The sequence below is a fragment of the Vipera berus genome (assembly GCF_964194415.1).
Source record: "Vipera berus genome assembly, chromosome: 2".
Classification (NCBI taxonomy): domain Eukaryota; kingdom Metazoa; phylum Chordata; class Lepidosauria; order Squamata; family Viperidae; genus Vipera; species Vipera berus.
This window is the reverse complement of record NC_138203.1, coordinates 18,927,551-18,949,421: the sequence shown is the minus strand read 5'-3', so window position 1 is coordinate 18,949,421 and position 21,871 is coordinate 18,927,551. Positions and strand designations below refer to the sequence as shown.

General features: G+C 38.5%; 1 protein-coding gene across 1 annotated transcript; it reads right to left on the bottom strand.

The window, feature by feature from the left end:
* Positions 1-1,919: 1,919 nt before the first annotated feature.
* Positions 1,920-19,897, bottom strand: IL7R (interleukin 7 receptor). The gene is made up of 8 exons (XM_081316428.1): positions 19,753-19,897; positions 14,135-14,270; positions 12,404-12,561; positions 11,042-11,196; positions 7,342-7,534; positions 5,000-5,087; positions 4,820-4,895; positions 1,920-4,655 (listed from the first exon to the last, which is right to left on the bottom strand). Exons 1-8 carry the CDS (start codon positions 19,850-19,852, stop codon positions 4,158-4,160), a joined length of 1,404 nt encoding a protein of 467 aa, XP_081172554.1. The 5' UTR covers positions 19,853-19,897; the 3' UTR covers positions 1,920-4,157.
* Between the last annotated feature and the right edge of the window lie 1,974 nt (positions 19,898-21,871).

Here is a 21,871-nt window from a genome sequence, read left to right as displayed (position 1 = left end):
GACGGCAGCTGGAGAAGGCCAAGGCCGACTACAAGAGGTTCGCCGATCGGTCGAGAAGGGATACGCCTCCACTATCGGTGGGGGATCGGGTCTGGCTGTCCACCAGGAACCTACCATCCACTCGGCCGGCGAGGAAGCTGGACCACCGTTACCTTGGACCGTTCCCAGTCGAGGCCGTCATCAACCCGGTCGCCTATCGTTTAACTCTGCCACGTTCCCTGCGCGTGCACCCCGTCTTCCATCGGTCCTTGTTGGTCCCCGAACAACCGGCTTGTCCACTTCGCCAAGCGGAACCTCCCCCATCAGGACCTCGTGATGGCGGCAGCACCCCCGAGTACGAGGTCGCCAGCATCAGGGATTCCCGCTGGCTGAAAGGTCGCTTCCAGTACCTGATCGAGTGGAAAGGGTACGGGCCGGAGGACTTCACATGGGAAGACGCGACCGCCGTTCATGCCCCTGCGTTGGTGACTGCTTTTCACGAACAGTTCCCATCCCGACCGCATCCGGATCGGCAGACCCGGGGGAAGGGCCCTGCGGTGCGGGATAGTGTTGTGACTCAGGGCCAGCCTGTGGGTCCGACAGCCGGCTCCGATGTATCGGATGACTCAGATGAGGGGGAGGAGGGAAACGAACCGGCTGATGATGGTTTGGAGGCTTTGCAGAGCCCTCAGCCGGGGACCTCTTCTCAGCTGCGTGAGCCCGAGAGTGCGGAGGAAGATGACCCACAGCTGGCCCTGTTCAAGGACGCCCGACGCAGGAGGCAGTCGAGCAGGAACAAACAAAGAAAGGCTGCGGGACTCCTCGGGAGGAGGCACAGGGAGACCACGCCCTGAGCTCTCTATAAAAGGAGTGTTTGGGGAGGGGCTGGTTGCTGAAAGCAACTTTTCCGCTTGAGAAGACAAGCTCTAGTGTTTTTGTTAACTGCGTAATAAATCTTGGCAGATGCCTTTTAGCCTTGGACGCTCTCCAGTCTCTTCTTTCTGAATAGGGGTTTGCCTTATTACAAGGCCAGAAGAGGGCTGGTTCAGAACAATACCCTTTCTGCAAAACCCCTGGCCTTGAGGAGCTCCCAATGCTAATGCATTGTATACAATCATCTAAAGCAGGGGGTGTCAAACTTGCAACGTCGTATGACATGTCGTGACATATCATGACTTTCCCCCCCCCCATTGCTGGCAATGGGGCAGGCCGGCAGTTTGACATCCCTGATCTAAAGTGTAACGGTTCATGAGTTTGATTCTCAGTAGAGGGTTTGGACCCCGTGGAGTAACATCTGGCTATAAAGCTGGTCCTTGACTTAGGATCACAATTGGGACCAGAATTTCCATTGCTAAGCAAGGCAGCTATCAAGTAAGTCATGCCCAATTTTAGGACCTCGTCACCATGGTTATTAAGTGAATTGCTGCAATTGTTAAGTGAACCATGCAGTTGCTAGTCAATTTGGCTTCCCCCATTGACTTTGCTTGTCAAAAGCCAGCTGGCAAGATCACAGATCGCTGCAACCATTGTAAATACATGCTAGTTGTCAAGTACCCAAATTTTGATCAGGTGACCATGGGGATGCTGCAATGGTCATAAGTGTGAGGACCGGTCATGGGTTATTTTTTTCAATATCATTGTAACTTCATATAGTCACTGAACAAATGGTTGCAAGCTGAGGACTACCTGTGCACAAAAGATGGCTAAGGGAATCCTCACTCTACAATATTTTTTTCTTTATTCAAAGTTTTGTAACTACTTAGGACAAGATGGATAGATTTTTAATTATTGTTTACACCCTAGTCCACAATACTGTTGGCAATAAATATTTGGTTACAATAATTTACTGCCTTTTGTGTAGGCAAGGCAGATGGAGGAAAGCTGTGGATGATATTCATAAATAATGCTCATGGATTAAAATTAAATCTGTTCGCTAATAATGACTGTTTCTTAATGACTTTATTTAATTGCCACTTCAGCATCCAATTCGAAGACATTTATTTTATTTATACAGACATCATAACTATAATTCCATCAAAATAAAAATTAACCATATGAAACCTTATAAAAATGAAACATAGCAGCGAATAATGTAATAAATGAATGGCAAGATTACACATCTATTGACAGAATATAGAACACATAATGATAACAATAATTTTTAAATTGTTTTAGCATCCCTTGAATATGTCTTGGAGAAAGCTAAATCAAAAGCAGCAGTGATTTATAGTGGAATTCAAGTTTTAACTGATATTACAGCAATACCCAATGCACTGATCACTATAGCTAGAAATATACTGTAGACAATACTGGTGGAGTAATTTTTATGAAATTATTATTACAGGTAAAATAAAGTACTACTTCACATAACATATAGTTTATATTACTCATATCCACAAGGCACTGTGTGGACCAAGACGTGAAGTTGCCCTAGAAGGAAAGTTCTCAAATTAAGACAGGAGAAATCTACCAATCTTAATAACAACACAGAACGTCTTGGAAAATATTGGGGAGCAGCAAAGAGGATGGGCTACACTACTGCCCTTTTTCTGAATGTTAAGAGCTTCTTGTTAGTTATCCTGGAAAACAAGATGCTAAATTGCTGGACTTTGCTTCAATTCAGCAGGATTTATTTTTCATTAAACCATCACATGTTAGAACCACAAGATCAAGTGCTCCAGCATTGCAGGCTACTACTGAATCATAATAAGGAAGATGTGTAAATTCTCCAATATCTGCACCATCATAATTCCTATCCAGTCATTCACACCTGGGCTCTTGGACCCAAATAAATATTGCAGCAGATAGAAAATTAATCCTTAGGGATTTTATTCTGAATCTTAACTGACTTCACAAAATACTGTCCGTGGAGATTTTCAGTCATCCAGGCCATGATTGTCCCAAAGGTGTTTTTTCAAAAGGCAACTGGACTTTCTTATTTTTGCTTGAAGATGTCTCACTTCTCATCCAAGAAGCTTCTTCAGTTCTGTTCTGAAGAAGCTTCTTAGATGAGAAATGACACATCTTCAAGCAAAAACAAAGTCTAGTTGCCTTTCGAAAAAGCACCTTAGGGTTCACAAAATAATGCTAAAAATAAGGTAAAGGTAAAGGTTCCCCTGCACATGCGTGCTAGTCGTTTCCGACTCTAGGGGCCGGTGCTCATCTCCGTTACAAAGCCGAAGAGCCAGCGCTTGTCCGAGGACGTCTCCGTGGTCATGTGGCCGGCATGACTAGACGCCAAAGGCGCACGGAACGCTGTTACCTTCCCACCGTAGTGGTCCCTATTTTTCTACTTGCATTTTTACATGCTTTCGAACTGCTAGGTTGGCAGAAGCTGGGACGAGTAACAGGTGCTCACTCTGTTACGCGGCACTCGGGATTCGACCCGCCAAACTGCCAATCTTCTGATCGACAAGCTCACTGTCCTAACCCACTGAGCCACCGCGTCCCTAATGCTAAAAATAGGATACGTCATATTTAGCATTTCTCTGGAGTTCATGTGATAGAGATAAATGTATACAAATTTATACAAAATTTCCATAATAATATGCAGGTAGTCCTCATTTAGCAACCACATTTGGACTGGCAACTCAGTCATTAAGCGAAGAGGTAGCTAAATAAACCTGTGACTGTGATTTTGTTCTTACTTCCGCTTTTCTTTCTTTACAGACCTGTAAAAGTCATAAGTGTGAGGACTGGTTATAAAGTTACAGTTTCATCCCTGTCATAACTGTAAATAGTCATTAAATGAGGCAGTTGATAAACAATAACCACCTGTATGTTTCAATGAACATATTTTGGTTTTAAACCAGACTTTTTACTTTCTCGATGTCATGGAAGCCTCTCTAAAAAAGCATTAAACTTAGAAAATTCCCAAAGGTGCAGGAGTAGAAGCTGTTGACTTCCAAACACTTCTGGTTGGTCCTTAAATACTCTGAAGCAATTTTGAGTGAGGGGATAAATACAGCTGCAGTGGAAAGCCAAGTAGGAAGAAAACTGCTTTTTTGACTGCAAGAGGATTTCATTTTCAAGGAAAACTTTATACAATTTTTTAAAAAATCGGCAAATCGATGCTGAAATTCAGCATTGGAAGAAGGAAAAGTAATGTAACAGATGTTACAGCCCTATGTAACACCTAGAAATGCCTCTTGGTAACGGTATGCTTGTATGTATTAATTTCATAATTTCCCCTTATTTTCAAAAAAACTTGCCATTGTGACATAGGTTTCTTCTTTATTTAATACCCTGATCTTCCCATTGGAATAAGTGTGGTCACAAGACCCTGTCTTTAATTCAGGGAAAATGTGATCCATTGAGACACTGGAATATTTACACAGATCATTGTTGTTCCAGCCATGTTGGTCAATGATTCTACCCTCATTGTATAGATTGATGCTGAGGACTGAACCATCAGCAGAGGTGTTCTCACTTCCACTGTACAGCTTGTTCTTCATCTCCGTTGACAACATTCCTTCATATGCCAGAGGCAGCTTCAACCATTCATGATGAATATGGTTCAAGTTGCCTTTTTGTTCCACCAAATTCTCAACTTCTGCCTCCAGGTTATATGACGGTGGGTGAAGGTGGGCAACTTCTGATTTAGCCTGAATGCTGTCCACCTTATGGATGTGAGCATATCCCAAGCTCTCAGGATTAAAGAAAGTGGTGTCTGAGTTCTACACGGATGAGAAGATATTTATCAGGGAATTAGTTCAATACATTTCCAAAGTTGTAAAGACATGAATTCATTAAAAAAAATGTACAGGTAGCCCCATCACCTGTATTTCATTTTATGTTGAAGGCCTGCAAGTCTACTTTTTCCTGAAGTAAAAGTACTAACCTTTCTTAGTTTGTTGCAGAATTTATCCAGAGTTTTTTGATGGTCAGGGATGGTGGGCCAAACAATTGCTTTGATCCTGAAGACAATAAAAGTGGAGTTTTTTTAGGAACAATCTTTCAACAACCTTTGTAAATGAGTCTTATATGAAATAGAATTGTGATTTGTTTAAAAAAAAATTACCTGTTTTTCCAGAATGTTGGGACCAGAAGAATTACAACCAAAAGTACAAAGAAGCTTGCAATGGACACTGTTATGAAGACAACTTTGTCTGAGGAAACAAATCTTAGTTTTAAAAATAGATACAGTAATAGATTCTTCATTGGGAATCAAAGCATGACATTACATTATATGAGACACCCATTAACTAACCTCCCGAAATTATTTCCTGCCTCAACTGAGTATCTTCCTGCCTCAACTGGGTATATTTCCTGCCTCAACTGGGTATCTTCTATTCTGTACCGTTAGCCTAGCTTCTGACCATCTAGCTTATGATATATGGTCACACCAGATGCTTACCACACCAATTATTTATTTTTATTTTTATTTTAATTCCATTTATATCCCGCCCTTCTCCAAAGACTCAGGGCGGCTTACAAGCTTAGCAGTAGCCTTCATTCTATGTATATGCCTGCTTATTAGGGCTTTCACACACACCCCAAGCGGCATTATTACAAAGTCAGCTTAATTGCCCCCAACAATCTGGGTCCTCATTTTACCTACCTCGGAAGGATGGAAGGCTGAGTCAACCTTGAGCCTGGTGGGATGCGAACCTGCACTAATTGCAGGCAGCTGGTGTTACTTAAGGAGGCATTAGCCCACTGCTCCACCAAGGCTCTATGACTCTAGGTCTCATCTTAACAATGCAAAGCCGTATGTTTGTCCACCATCTGACCATTTCCCACTCATAATCAAACAAATCCTACAAAAAAAGGTTGGAACTATATTCTTTAGAAAGGAAAAAAAACTGCAGAGATAACTCTTTCAGTCTTCTAAATTCTTAAAAGACATTATATAAGAGAGGAACAAAGTTTTGTCCTTCAGTATTATAGAAGAGAAGACAAGGTTTAATGGGAGTAAACAACCAGAAAGTAAATTTTAATTAAACTCTGTTTGAAAATTCTTGTCTGAGTAATTCAGCAATGGAATGAATTGAGTTGGTGACTTTGCCTCCACCAAAGTTCCGGCAGCAGAAGCTGATGATGTCCAAGCTCAAAATCATTCTGATTAAGAGGGATTCTTGGACCTCTTGGGCTCATGAAGTTCTTATGGTTCTGTGGGTGATACCTCTGCCCCCTGATTCTTGTTTGCTTTTCTTCCAATTCACCTAGAACTAAGTGTCCTGCTTCTGACCAACCTCACCGGCTTCTCTAGAGTACTGAAACAAAGATCCTAAACTGTCGGCCTAGTACAGTTACTCCGTTACAGTACACATTCTTCCAGGCACTATTCTTTTAAAAAAAACAGCTATAGGGCAGAGAAATCTGGAAATAAGGCATGGCAGTTTTCCTGCCAAAAATTCTTTCCCACAGCTGTTTGCATGTTTGAAAAGTACCTGATGAAAGGAATATTAATAATTTAACATCATATCTGATAGGGCCTGGAGTTTGGTCATGGTATAGCAGCTACTACTGTCAATTATTAACTGGTATTGGTAGTAGTTATAGCAATGGCATGTTATATTCAGAGAACTTTGTTGATGTATAAAGTTTTTGACCCTAATCCAAGTACAAGTAATCTTCAACTTACGACCAAAATTTATATTGCTAAGTCAGAAATTTGTGAGTTTTGCCCCATTTTATGACTTTTCTTGCCATGTTTGTTAAGTGAATCACTGCAGCTGTTAAGCTAGTAACACAATTGTTAAGTGAATTTGGTTTTCCCATTGACGTTGCTTGTCAGAAGGTTGCAAAAGGGGATCGTATGATCCTGAGACTCTACAACTATCATAAAGGTGAGTCAGTTTTTAAGCATCCAAATGTAAATCACATGACCATGGGGATGCTGCAACGGTCATAAGTGTGAACAATGGCCATAGGTCACTTTTTTCAGTGCCGTTGTAATTTTGAACAGTCACTAAGTGAACAGTTATGAGTCGAGGACTACCTGCATTGTTTTTCTTCCATTCAATTGCATCTGATTCTCAGAGAATGCCTGGACAAATTCCTGGTGAGGACCACTTATGCCAGTGGTAGCGAACGTATGTCACCCATGCTAGAGGGGGCACTCAGAGCCCTCTCTGTGGGCACGTACGCCTCATTCTTTGGCTAAGTTTTCGCAGGAAAAATCCATTTCTCAAGCCCCTTCCTAGCCAAAACAAGCCTCCGGAGCAAGCACGCCTTGCTCTTCTTAAGAGCTATCCTGTGAAAACAAGGTCCAAAGTCACCCAGTGAGTTGAATGAACAAACAGGAACCTGAGGTGGAGCTTCCTTGTCAAGATTCAACAGGTTTACTACTACACCTGGTTTTAAACATTTCCAATATTCTTGATTTCCAATAAAAATAAAATAAAAATCTGGACTTACTTATTCCACTTGATGTTTTGTCTGAGGTACTGATATTTCGGGATCTTTTGAAATATTGAGATGAGCTCCATTCACTCCAGGGGCCTTTGTAATAATGTCCGTTGGGTTTTGACCGAACCTTCATCTCATACGTTACTTCTGGCTCAAATTCTTTCCCCAGAAGTTTTAATATAAGAAAATTAGATTCTTTGGTCTAAAACAGGAATAAATTTGAGAATTAAAGTTAAACAAAAATATCTGAAGATCCACGTAAGTATGTTCATTTATTTCTACATAGTGAAAACCTTTTTACCTCAAAGTGTTCTTCAAATTCTGACAAGAATATGACAACATCCTATATTGGCATCCGAAACACAGCAGATTATTTTGTATCAAGAAAATATGCCAAATTGTTCACGGAAAATGATCTGATTGGTGCACAATCAGAATGTTTGGCTGTATTCATTTGCACAAATGAAGAAGCTTGGAAGTGACTTCTTTAATCCATTGTTCATAGTCTATTTTCCAGCAAAATGTTGCAGCCCTTACAGACCCATGTCTCCATTTAAAAGATGTTTCATACACACCTGTTTCAGCCTAGCCCAAGGCCATTCACAGGCAGTAGCCACAGCAATGGCAGTTCATATTTGTGTAAATTTTTTGGCTTGCTAACAAAGAATAAAGGGAGACCGATACAATCATTTCAAACTTATTTGTTCTCATCAGTCAGCCATACCCTTCTGAGATTCGAACCTGGGCCGACTGCATCTTAAGCAGTTGTTTTAACCCCTAGGCTACAGGCTCTCTCTCTCTCTCTCTCTCTCTCTGTTAGCTGAGAAGCAAGGAATGTATATGTATGTATGTATGTATGTATGTATGTATGTATGTATATATATGTATGTATATGTATACACACACACACACACACACACACACACGAGTTTATATGGCCGTCCACTCATTTTTAGTGACTCAGAGAGCTAACAGTCTCTAAAGAGCCAATAAAAGTCTGTTTGTTTGTTTGTTTGTTTAAAATTATATGGCCGCCCACTTATTCTCAGTGACTCAGAGAGCTAATAGTCTATGGCAGGGGTCTTCAAACTTGGCCCTTTTATGACTTGTGGACTTCAACTCCCAGAATTCCTCAGCCAGCGTACTTGGCTGAGGAATTCTGGGAGTTGAAGTCCACAAGTCATAAAAGGGCCAAGTTTGAAGACCCTTGGTCTATGGAGATTCTCAGTCATCCAGGTATGGTTGTCCCAAAGGTGCTTTTTTTCAGGAGGCAACTGGACTTTCTTGTGTTTATTTTGAAGATGTTTCGCTTCTCATCCAAGAAGCTTCTTCAGCTCTGACTAGACAGTGGGAGAGCTAATAATGTAATCCTTGAGTTACAATTGAAATTGAGCCCAGAATTAGGGGCTCAATTATGGTCATTGAAGTCATTAAGCCCCCCAATTTTGCAACATATTTTGCATTGGATGTTAAGTGAATGCAGCAGTCATTAAATGAATCCATTTTATCCAATGGGCGGTTTTTGTTAGAAAGCAGAAATAAATGCTTGAAACCAGCAAAAATGATGAAAATCATAGTCACTTGACCACGGATTGCTGCAAATGACTGTAAAAGTGAGCTGGTTCCCCAGCACCCAAAATGCGATCACATGACAGCGGACGAGTTACAGATGTTGCAGATGTCACAAGTACCTTTGGGATGGTGTATCATAACTTTAAATGGATGCTAAGTGATTGGTCATAAGTCAAGCACTATTTGTACTGAGTTTGTGGATAAGTCTGATGTGACAAAAGTAGCTTCCTCTGTTGTAGCATTATAAACAGGAAATAGAAGTTTAATAAATTGTACAGACATATACAAAGGTATATCCCATGCCTCTGAATTGCATTATGTGAGAATTACAGATAGTCCTCTACTTACAACAGTTTGTTTTAGTGACCGTTCAAAAGTTAGTGTGGCACTGGAAAAAGTGACATGACTGTTTTCACTCTTACAACTGTTGCAGCATCCCCATGGGCACATAATCAAAATTCAGTTCTGGTTCAGAATAGAATAGAATAGAATAGAATAGAATAGAATAGAATAGAATAGAATAGAATAGAATAGAATAGAATAGAATAGAATAGAATAGAATAGAATAGAATAGAATAGAATAGAGTAGAGTAGAGTAGAGTAGAGTAGAGTAGAGTAGAGTAGAGTAGAGTAGTAGAGTAGAGTAGAGTAGAATAGAATACAGTAGAAGAGTTGGAAGGGACCTTGGAGGTCTTCTAGTCCGACACCCTGTTCAGGCAGGAAACCCTATACCATTTCAGACAAATGGTTGTCCAGTCTCTTCTTAAAAACCTCCAGTGTTGGAGCATTCACAGCTTCTGGAGACAAGTGGTTCCACTGATTAATTGTTTTCACTGTCAGAAAAGTTCTAGGTTGCTTTTCTCTTTGACTAGTTTCCATCCATTGCTTCTTGTCCTGCCTTCAGGCACTTTGGAGAATAGCTTGACTCCCTCTTCTTTGTGGCAGCCCCTGAAATATTGGAACACTGCTATCATGTCACCCCCTAGTCCTTCTCTTCATTAAACTATTAAACATACCCAATTCCAGCAACTGTTCCTTATATGTTTTAGCCTCCAGTCCCCTAATCATCTTTGTTGCTCTTCTCTGCACTCTTTCTAGAGTCTCAACATCTTTTTTACATCGTGGTGACCAAAACTGGATGCAGTATTCCAGGTGTGGCTTTACCTATATTTATGACAGTTGCAGTGTCCCAGGGTCATATGATCCCTTTTTTCAACCTTCTAACCAACAGAGTCAACGGGGAAGCCAAATTCACTTAACAACCTTATTACTAACTTAACAACTGTAGTGATTCATTTAACAATCATAGCAATAAAAGTCATAAAATGAGGCAAAACTCACTTAACAAATGTCTCACTTAACAACAGAAAATTTGGGCTCGATTGTGATCATAAGTAGAGGTCTACCTGTACAAACGTCTGTAATACACATCTGGGGCTGGATTATACAAGATATTCACATAGTCATAATTTGCAAACTTTTGGATTAAAAGCAGAAGGGAACCTATTAGAGGAAATAGTTTGGATCTGTATTGTATTACTCTAAGACCATATCCTGCTAGAGGCAGAATTTAAGGTAAGCAGATGCTAAATCAGAAAGTCTGGGTCAAATCAAATGCCTTAACAATGTTGGTAAACTGAATTACAAATCTGCTTTGTTGTAATCAAGCTTGGTTTGCACTAGAGACTAACAGAAACATTTTTGAGGGGAAAACATTTGATCAGAAAACAGAATGTTTCTTGTTAAGCTCTGCATGTTCCCAGCCAATTAATTACTTTCATCACAATCTACTAGGGATGAAGTTGGATTTAGCTGCATGGGGAATTTCTAATGTTAACAAGGAATAGTATCTTTGAAGAGTTATATTAGCAAGTGGTAACATTCAAATATTGATTTCCACTGGCTTTTGAAAATAAAAGTCTAGCATACACTCCACATTAAAAGTTAAAAACAGCGATTGGCTTTTTATTCACTCTAAACTTTATTCACTCTAAACTTTATAAAATTAAGTACAGGGTAAAAAATAAATTAACACAGTGTCACATGACAAGCATGACATCATACACCAAACAGCCCTTGTTTGCAGGCATACAACTGAGAGCAAGTAGAAAATGCAAAGCTAGTCATTCTTACTCACAGTCCAGCTAGCATTTTTTTGACGGTAGGCTAACTGATGTATTAATTTGTCTTCAAGGAATGCGTATTCTATATGTGGTGTTGAGTACTGAACAAGATACTCATTTGCTTTTTCCTGGTAGGTGATATTTAGACCAAAAGGTGCTTCAGGTTTAACTGCAAAGGACAAGGTAAAGAGAAAGATAAACAAAACACAAATACAAACACATACAAAATCACACGCCACCTGCATAATTCTTAAATTTCTGCTGTTTAAACAAATTGTGAACCCAAATTCAAATGAGTCCATGCAGTACCGGTAGTCCTTGATTAAAAACAGTTCGTTTAGTGACTATTTGAATTCATAACAGTGAAAAAAGTGACTTCTGACTGGTCCACACACTAATGACTGTCACAGTGTCCTCACAGTCATGTGATCAAAATTCAGGCAACTGGCAGGTATTTGCAGTGGTTGCACTGTCCCAGGTTCCCGTGATTGTCATTTGTTACCTTTTCAGGGGGATTCTGACTAGCAAAGTCAATGCGGAAAGCCAGATTTGCTTAAAGACCACATGAGTCACCTAACGATTGCAGTGATTTGCTTAACAACCATGGCAAAAGAGGTTGCAAATTCAAGCATGACTCATTCAAGCATGACCCATAGAAATAATTTCTTTTAATAATTGTTCATTTTAGTTGGATGCTGAGCCTAGAGGTGATGACATTTGAGTAAAGGAGGAGAGGTCAAAATATTAACTACCGCTGCTCACATAAATCATCCACATTTATGTACAGGTAGTTTTAGATTTACAACCACAATTGGGACCAGAATTTCCATTGCTAAGCAATGTAGTTGTTAAATGAATAGAATAGAGCTTGAAGGGATCTTGGAGGTCATCTAGTCCAACCCCACCCATCCCCTGTTCAGGCAGGAAACCCTAATCTAGGTGAAATTTAACAACTGCATTGCTTAGCAATGGAAATTCTGGTCCCAATTGTGGTTGCTCTGAATTATGTACAATCTCCCATTTGTGCAAACAGATCCCTTTCCATGATTTGGATTAACACCATAACATTCCTGGCAGGAGAATTCCCATCTTTTTCTTCCAAATTTGGAAATGGAAGAACATAATTGGCCATGAGTTTTTGTACTCTATCTTGATATAACTAAATTTCATGTAACTCCAGGTCTGTGACAATTCACCAAGGACAACTCACCAGGGCCTTGGCAAGCTGTCCCGTGGCTAGTTGGCTGTGATGAGTTGGCCATGGCAAGTTGGCTGCAGCAAGTTATCTGTGGCAAGTTGTCCCATTCCCTGACACACCTGTTTTGAACAGGTTCAAAAATGAAAACAAATGGACCCCACACTATACATTTGCTTACCGATATGAGCAGGTTTCAGTTCCTGGCAATTTTTGCAAGGATTGATCACTGTTATTGTCAAGCAAACTGTCAAAGAAACGATAAGATCGCTGATGTATATAGAACAATTGCTGACAAGGGGATTTTTCATGAAGCAGGACCGGGGTTCATTCCCATTTCTGTGACAAAATATGGTGTAGCAATGAAATTTTGGAAAACTGGAGACATAAAAGAATTGCAGGATAACATAGATCTTCAGAGAGCTAGTGAATTCATTACTGTACTTTGAAAACTGCTATAGAGTGTCATGGTTAGGAAACTGTAGCCTCTGCAAGCTGCAGAGGAAGCATTGTGATTGTTTTGGTCATATAACTGAGAGACCATGTGAGGACCTCATGTAGGAATTTACTTTTATAGTTCAGCAGACAAGTACAAAATATGATGTGGAGTTAATTTATATTTACAGAACAATACACAGTCTTAAACTATCCAAATACAATAGCTATCCTACACTTTTCCTGATTCACTGTATTCCAAACTAGCTGAACATTAAGTTCTCTTGAGGGAAAAAGATTCTTCTAATGCCTTCTAATTGCCCCGATTGTCTTGTGACCAAATATTATATCTGATGAATCAATCCTCACTTTCTACTTTTCAATATTGTCAGGTGTTTTACAAATGAGGTTATGTTATATATCTGTACTTAAAAGAGAAATGCTTTGAATTATGTTGTTCACATACGCCAACTCCCCAAATGAACATATAGCATATAGTTGGGCTGGATTTATTGGCATTACTAGCCTTTTCTGATTTATTTTTAATGTTTCTCCATTTTTTATGGCAAAGTCCATCTTCCTTTACCAAAACTTTAGTCCTGGTTAGCCAGGAAATATTGTGCACTTAATCAGATAATTAAGGTAAAAGTAAAGGCCAACTTAATAATCAGCACCATTTGGCTATGTAAAACTTTCCTGTATTTTCTCAGTAATGTTAACATCCTTTGCTAAAGTATCTCAAAGTCTACCCCTTTTGTTTCTCAAAATGACCAAGATCATGAGGCTAAGAAGGTTGTAGATATAGTATGATCTGAGGATTTTGGTCCAAGATAGGAATTCTTCATCTGCAAGCTAAGGCCACTTGGGAATCTGTAGATTGATTTCAGGAGGTCCATGAAGTTGGATGTAAAAAGGTTTACAAATTTATCTTCTCTAAATGAAATTTAGCTTTTCATTCAGTTATGAATGCAGGCAACAGATTAATTTATGAACTCTAGATTCCAAAAACATTCAAGAAAATTATTTATACATTGCAAAATCCAAACCAGAATACATTTGGTTCTGTGCACTGCTTCCCCCAAACACATATAAATTGATCATAGTCGAGACAGCTTGCATTTCAAAAGTGCTTTTGCATTTAAAAATGCATTCAAGGCATTAAACCTATAATTCTAGAGCTCTAGAATTCATTGTTTGATCACCATGAAGTCTTTTTTAATCTATGTATTTTCTTTTGTGCATTTAAATACATTTTTCTGAGAAGTAATCTATAAATTTCAATAGACTCAAAAGATAGGTTAAGTTAATATTAGTTAAGCACTAACCCACAGGCCAAATAAGTATCCTCCAACCAATTTCTGAAGCTCCAGGAACCCCCCAAGGTCACATCCCCCAAATTCTGTAGCCATTTTTTTTCATTGTATCAATCTTCTAGCACCCAAGTAATGATGTTTGAATGCATTAGAAAAGTTCTTACACAGAGAAACGGGCATTTGCCTCATTCAGGTTCACCTCTGTCACAGAAGCATCACAAATTAAGAAATTGCTTTCGAGTGCTAGCATTTGAGTGAAACACTTAAAGTTGTTGTCTTGCTCGTAATCAACACAAGTACCTAAGGAGAAAGAACCACAAAATAAATTCCTCAAATTTCAGACTGGCAGATTCAAAGATTTTGATAAGGAGTCTTATCAAACAAGGTAGACTACTTTGTTTCATTCCTTAAAATGAAAATGAATTCTTTCCTTCTATTTCTTCCTCAAAGCAGGGGTCTTCAAACTTGGCCCTTTTATGACTTGTGGACTTCAACTCCCAGAATTCCTCAACCAGTGTACCTGGCTGAGGAATTCTGGAAGTTGAAGTCCACAAGTCATAAAAGGGCCACGTTTGAAGACCCCTGCTCTATAGTGTTTAATTATTACACTGTGGTAAGAATGTCTGTGAGAAGGTTCCAGAAACTGAAAGCAGTCTGTAGTTTTGGACTGCATCCAGTTTTAAAGGAAGTGTAATTCCCCATCACAACAGATGTTTCACTTCACAACCCAATTCAAAATGCTCTTTATCTTCTTTAGGACATTATGTGACTTACCACCCAGACCCCAAGAATGCCTCCTCTGAGATTGACATGAGGAAGTAAAAAGAAAACCCCAAACGATAATCCAAAGATAGGTCTCTCTTGAAGGGATACAGAAAATAGAGGGGGGTTTTTTTGCAGTTGCACATTGCATTTGAAATTCCCTTTCAAGAGACCAACTGTTCCTTCTTTTTGTTGTTTTTCTTGTTATATATTCAAGATTGACAGTATTTAATATTTATTTGTTATGTATATGTAGGGATGTAGGTCTATACATGTGTGTATAGTATGGTTAGGTGTGTGTCATGTATGTGTCCCACTATGAGAGCGGGCAACTAAATTTCATTTTTGATGTCTGCCATTGTGCCCACAGTAAAAAAAATGACAATAAAGGTTATCTTATCTTATCTTTTGACTGTTGAATTGACTTTATGTTAATTAATTAAGAGAAGGGAGGGCCTTCTTAGGGTACCGCCGGTCAAGGAATGCCGGCGGGTTATTCCCAGGGGAAGGGCGTTCTCTGTGGGCGCGCCGGCCCTTTGGAACCAGCTTCCCACGGAGCTTAGGACTGCCCCTGACCTTCGCTCATTTCGCAGGGACTTGAAAACTTGGTTTTTTGAGCTGTCTGGCCCAGACTGAGGGGTTTTAATTATTTATTAATGGGGTTTTAGTTTAAATTCAGGGACTTAATTTAATCTTGTTTTAATCGATTTTAACTTTGTATGTTATGTATTTTTAATTTTTCCCTGTAAACCGCCCTGAGTCCTACGGGAATAGGGCGGTATACAAGTTTAAATAATAAATAAATAAATAAATAAATTCACTAGCAAGTAAGTTTTCTTTTCTCAGTGCACCAGATGTTTTTAATTTTTATCACTTTTTTATTGGCAAAAGGAACTGTAAGCTTCCCTTTTGGCTTACTAAAAAAGACTACAAATGTTTTTTTGTAAAAAAGGAAAGCAATTGCTCCCTGGTTAATAAGGTATTTAAAGGAAAGCACCAATCAACACATTCTTATCTAGATCAAAAAAATTTAGACTAGCAAGAAAACTTTTGAGAAACTCATCTTTTCTTATGACTCATGGTAATTGCTCTTCTTATTTTATCTGTATATTCCCTAGAATGCTTGCACAGCACTATTGTACAACTTTTCAAGCTGTAGATTGCAGAGGCCACCATGCAATATGAAAATGTAAAGGATATTGTAGGAAATAGTTTGCACACTCTATATGAAGCAGATTTTGTGGGAATTCCCCTTCTTAATGTGGAAAGGGCATTTTCATCAAACCTTGTTCAATTAATTTTTCACTCATGGTTTTTTTTATTGTTCTTAATATTTGTATTTATTTTTACTTACTTCGGGCATTATGTTTAATTCCTTTTAACTTTTGTATTTTTTGTATTTTATACATCTGCCCTGTTCACCGCCCTGAGTCCTTCGGGAGAAGGGCGGTATATTAATAATAATAATAATAATAATAATAATAATAATAATAATAATAATAATAATAATAATAATAATAATAACGCTGTATATAATAGAATAATTTTGGAAATCCACAAGGAATAAAGTACAACGGCAATTTTTTCTTACAGTAAATATATAAAGACCCAATCCATATCCATATCCAGGGTGACTTTAATCCTTCTCTGAAGAGCACTTGTGATGCCAACAGATTCTCATTTTAAAATTCTGTGAAATCGCAATATCACTTGGAAAAATGGGAAAAAAATCTATTTCTCCTGTGAATGGTAGCTTTTCAGTCCATTCGGTTCACTATGAGCTTACGTTAGCATAAAGATCAGCAATGCCTTCTCTTTGATACATGTCTGATGTATTGTTTATGCCACAGATGATTGGGATAAAAAGATACATCAGACATGTATCAAAGAGCAGGCATTGCTGATCTTTATGCTAAGGTAAGTTCATAGTGCAGGGGTCCCCAACTCTGGCAACTTTAAGACCTGTGGACTTCAACTCCCAGAATTCCCCAGCCAGCCATGGCTGGCTGGGGAATTCTGGGAGTTGAAGTCCACAGGTCTTAAAGTTGCCAGAGTTGGGGACCCCTGTCATAGTGGGCCGAGTGGACTGAGAAGTTATATTTCATAGGAGAAATAGACTTTTTTCCATTTTCCAAGTGATATTGGAAATCTAAACAAGAGTGCCTCTTACTAGCAATAATGTTAGGTTTCTTTTTGGATATTATGCGCTTATAAACCCACAGAGCAACCTATGCCACAAAACTTTCCATGAGAAATGCATCCACATTCTGCCCAAGACAATTGTACATATAAACCAGGTAGATGGTTTATACCACCACCACTATGACAAACCTATTTTAAAAGTGTTGGTTACATTTGAGGTTCAGTGCATTAAGAAAACCAGCTATTATAACAAGGGTTAAAACAAACCATTATAACAATGCTTATAATCACCAAAGGTTTTCTGGAACAACCAGGTCCTAATGGCCCCTCCTAAAGTTCCTAAACTGTAAGGGCTAGGGCTGAAGTAATTTTAAGAATATTTAAGATTTTCTTTCAGGATGGGGATGAGGGAAGAAGGCCTACTTTTAGGGCACCTGATGGTAACATTCTCTTAGAATAGGGATCATACTCTAGTGGTCCCACGCTACTGAGATCTTGGAGTTCTGAAGCAACACAAGGCTTTAAAGATGACAACTAGCACCTTAAATCACACCTGGAGACCCATCGGCAGGCAGTTCAATTTTAACAAGTTTTGTCCTAGCATCATATGGCAAAACAGAGCATGCATAACTACTCAGGCTGCTGCATTATGGAGCATCTGTAGCATCAGAGTAGATACATCGTAGTAACATGTATGAGATGTGACCCAAAAAATGAATCACTATGCACAAGGAAGTTATAAGTTCCTCTTGGTCATAGCTGCCAGATCCTATTTAAACAGGAGTCATGAGTTCAAAAGAAACCCCAAATTAACAGTTGCAAATGAGAGGACATAACACCATCCAGAACCAAAGGTGGAATATTCTAATCTAGGCTCAGATGGTCTATGAAACCCAAAGCACTTGTACTTGCTGTGATTGGGCCCAAGTTTATTCCTCCCTATCCAAAACCTAGCAGACTCATTCAGCCTGGATCAATGTACAAATGTATATCATTAGCATAATTGATGAAACCTGACCCATGGCAGTGGATGAGCCCCCCCCCCATTAATGTGGATATTAAATAGGAGAGGAGAGAGAATTGAGTTGAGAGTTCACCCCACAACAGAGGCCTTAGAACTTGACCTCCCATATCCCCATTAGAAGGAGATATCTCCACATGAGGAGAGCCACTCTGAAATAGTGCTTCTAGTTTTGGTCACCACGATGTAAAAAAGATGTCGAGACTCTAGAAAGAGTACAGAGAAGAGCAACAAAGATGATTGGGGGACTGGAGGCTAAAACATATAGGGAACGGTTGCTGGAATTGGGTATGTATAGTTTAATGAAGAGAAGGGTGAGGGGTGACATGATAGCAGTGTTCCAATATCTCAGGGGCTGCCACAAAGAAGAGGCAGTCAAGCTATTCTCCAAAGCGCCCGAAGGCAGGACAAGAAGCAACGGATGGAAACTAACCAAGGAGAGAAGCAACCTAGAACTAAGGAGAAACTTCCTGACAGAACAATTAACCAGTGGAACAACCTGCCTCCAGAAGTGGTGAATGCTCCAACACTGGAAGTTTTTAAGAAGAGACTGGACAGCCATTTGTCTGAAATGGTATAGGGTTTCCTGCCTTAGCAGGGGGTTGGACTAGATGACCTCCAAGGTCCCTTCCAACTTTATTATTATTATTATTATTATTATTATTATTATTATTATTATTATTATTATTATTATTATTATTATTATTATTATTATTATTATTATTATTACTGATTTCAAGAAACAGTTGAGGATCAATTTTACAACTAGCTTCAGCTTGATTTTTGTTCTTATTACTTTCTTAACTGCTGAGGAGGAGGAGGAAGCAAGAGGAATAGGAGAAAGAGGGTTTTTTAGTTTTTCATTGTCTGTTTTATGAATTAAGTTTATTGCTTTTAACTTCAGAACTGGGCATTCTGTTTAATTGCTGTCTTTTGTCTTTAAAAACTGGGCAGTCTAATTACTGTGTAACGTTTGCTGAATATATAGGATATATATCAATATGCTATGATATATCCTGTATAGGAGACCCTTTTAGAAAAGAGAGGATAAATCTCCAGATTGCAACTTGTCTTTTCATAAAATCCTTTACACAGTACCTTGCTTGAAATTTGTCAAGAATTCTTTGCACAGAAAGGTTTTTCATGTCTGCATATTTCATCTAGTTATGTATGAGGCTATACATAAATGTTGTAAATGTTCAGCGAGTCTCCCCAGAAAGATACATGGTTTTCTATATTCTAAAATAAGTTTCTCATCTGAGCCCAGGAAAAAAAAACTTTAGACACCCCTATTAAATGCACTTCCATAATTAAAGACAAAGTGCTTGTTGCTTCCTCCACCAATTGTCCCTGACTACTGTATTTTAATAAGATTATATGGGTACAACAATACAGAAAAATTCTGGTTCTTGCTGCAGATCTTATTTAGCAGCATTCTTCAACCGGTGGCTTGAACCTTTTTAAGAATGCTCATTTAGGAAAGAACAATAATAAAATCTAAACTTGCTTTTTGTTGGCAAAATCCAGAAAAACAAGCACCAGCTTTATACTCTGAAAGAAAAACTAATTCTGTGCTTTATTTCTAATAAATGTTGGTTGAGATTTAGAACACCGGTGCCCATATCTGATAACCGTGCAGCAGTTTGTTGTATCTATGCACATTCATTATGAACTAAACTAAAAAAATAAAAGTATGCAGTTAATTAGTACACCAAGAGGACAGGATATTTGTCTTTCAAAATACAGTACATAATGCTAACAAATATAAATATCAAGATTCTTTGCATTACAAGTTTGGAGAGTTTCACTTTCATTGTTTGGAATTTTTGCTAGAAGGAAAAAGTTGGCGTGACTTACCATACCCTACAGATGTTTCTGACCCAGAGCCACTCTCTGCACAAATGGAAGGAAGGAAGATAAAAAAGTAGGTATACACAATCAGATTTGGCTTTGCCATCTTCTCAAGTTCACATTCTTTCTACCTTGCAGGAGGAAAAGAGAAACTAAGTCTGAGAAAGAACAGCTTGCATATAGATCCTTCTAGAGTGCACTCATCAATAAAGTAACTACAGGCAAAGGGAAGTAAAAACATACAGACAAGTAGGTATGGAGTGAAACAGGAAACCTCCCCCCAAAAGTACTTGTGGAGGAGTGAACTAAGATCATACGATATTACTATGTTCTATATATATAGTCTTAAATACTATGAAAAGTGCTTGTTCTCCTAATTCAACTTCTCTTGGCTGAAGTTCCCATCTTGAACATCTGTTGAGATGGAACTAAGATTTACAATTATGAGTTGGGCAAATCTATTAATTTCTCTCTCTCTCTCTCTCTCTCTCTCTCTCTCTCTCTCTCATTTAATTTTGAGATTTTTCTGTCTCATCTACGAAGAAACTGGCAAAGTTTAGTTATGGACCCCCTCCTACAGTTATTAAATATCAGTAATATTTGAGGGGGAGGGAAAGACACTTATTTCAATGAAAGTCTAGTTAAGTAAGCATGTATTTGAACCCAGTAGTTCCACACAAAGCCCTCTCTTTAAATTTTGAATGTTTTGCTTTTTTTCTTTTGGTTTATTTGTTTTTAAGTCTCAGATTCTTTCCAGCCATCTTGAACAAACAGAACTGTGCTTGCCCGACGCTTGTGCAAAACCATCACCTCTGCCCCCCGGCAGCCCACAAATCTGGAAAGGTTGGGGACGGCTACTTTAGTGCATTCAACTGAATACCTGGACAACACATTCACATGGAAAGTTCTAGGAAGTGTCTATGAAGATTCTAAATCATCCAGATCATGGTTGCACCAAAGATGGTTTTCCAAAAGGCAAGTGGACTTTCTTGGTTTTTTTCCTTGAAATGTTTTCAAGGAAAAAAACCAAGAAATCCAATTGCCTTTTGGAAAAGTACTTTTGGAAGTTCTAGAAAGTTTATGGTGCCACAGACAAAGATGCTAAACATTGGTAGCAGCTTGGGTTATCATCTGTAGACCAGAACTTTGTGAGGAAGACTTAAAAGACAGAAATGATTGCCTTTTCTCCTTCACAGGCTGCTTTGTAGACTTTCCTGTCAGTCAAATAATGGCAGGTCTTCAGGGCAATCAAACAATGTGCAGGGTTTCGGAAAGAAAACAGTTTCTCACTGAAATTTTAAAAATCCTTTCTGTCTAGTTTTTTGTTAACTTTTAATGTTTTAAATTTTAATGCTTTTTATAGATATTTTATTAAGTTTTTATAGTTACAAATCTTTAGTTCTTACTAAACAATGTGTTGTCTGGTTCCACATATTTGACATTAATAGTAATACAATTTCCATTCCTATTCTCTACTGCATTTTTTTAGCCATTTGTAAAAATTATCCCATGTTTGAAAATATTCTGTATCTTCTTTCCCTTTCATTTTCAATGTAAGTCTATCCATTTCTGCACAGTCCAAGATTTTCCTAATTATGTCTTCTTCCATTAGTGTTTCTTCATTTTTCCCATACTAATTCTCGCTGCTGTTAATACATGTAATTTTAAATATATATATATATTTGTCATATTTTTAATGCTTAATGTTTTAACACTTTAACAATTTCACAGTTTTATATTGTTGTTCTACTATGCTATAAGCTACCCAAAGTCACTTGCCAATGGAACGGGAGACATATAAATTTAATAAATAAATAAATGATAACTTCTTGCCAACATTTTACAGGTAGTCCTTGACTTATGACCATAACTGGGACAAGATTTTCCGTTGTTAAGTGGTTGTTAAGTGAATCACGTTGATTTTACAGACTTTTTCTGCCATGGTTATTAAGCAAATCTTTACAGTTGTTAAGTGACTCACAATGGCCATCAAAGCAAATCCAGCTTTCCCCATTGACTTGGCATGTTGGAAGTCGGCTAGAAGATTCCAAATAATAACGTGATTCGGAGACAACTGAAACCATCATACAGTACATACATGCCAGTTGACAAGTGCCCAAATTAG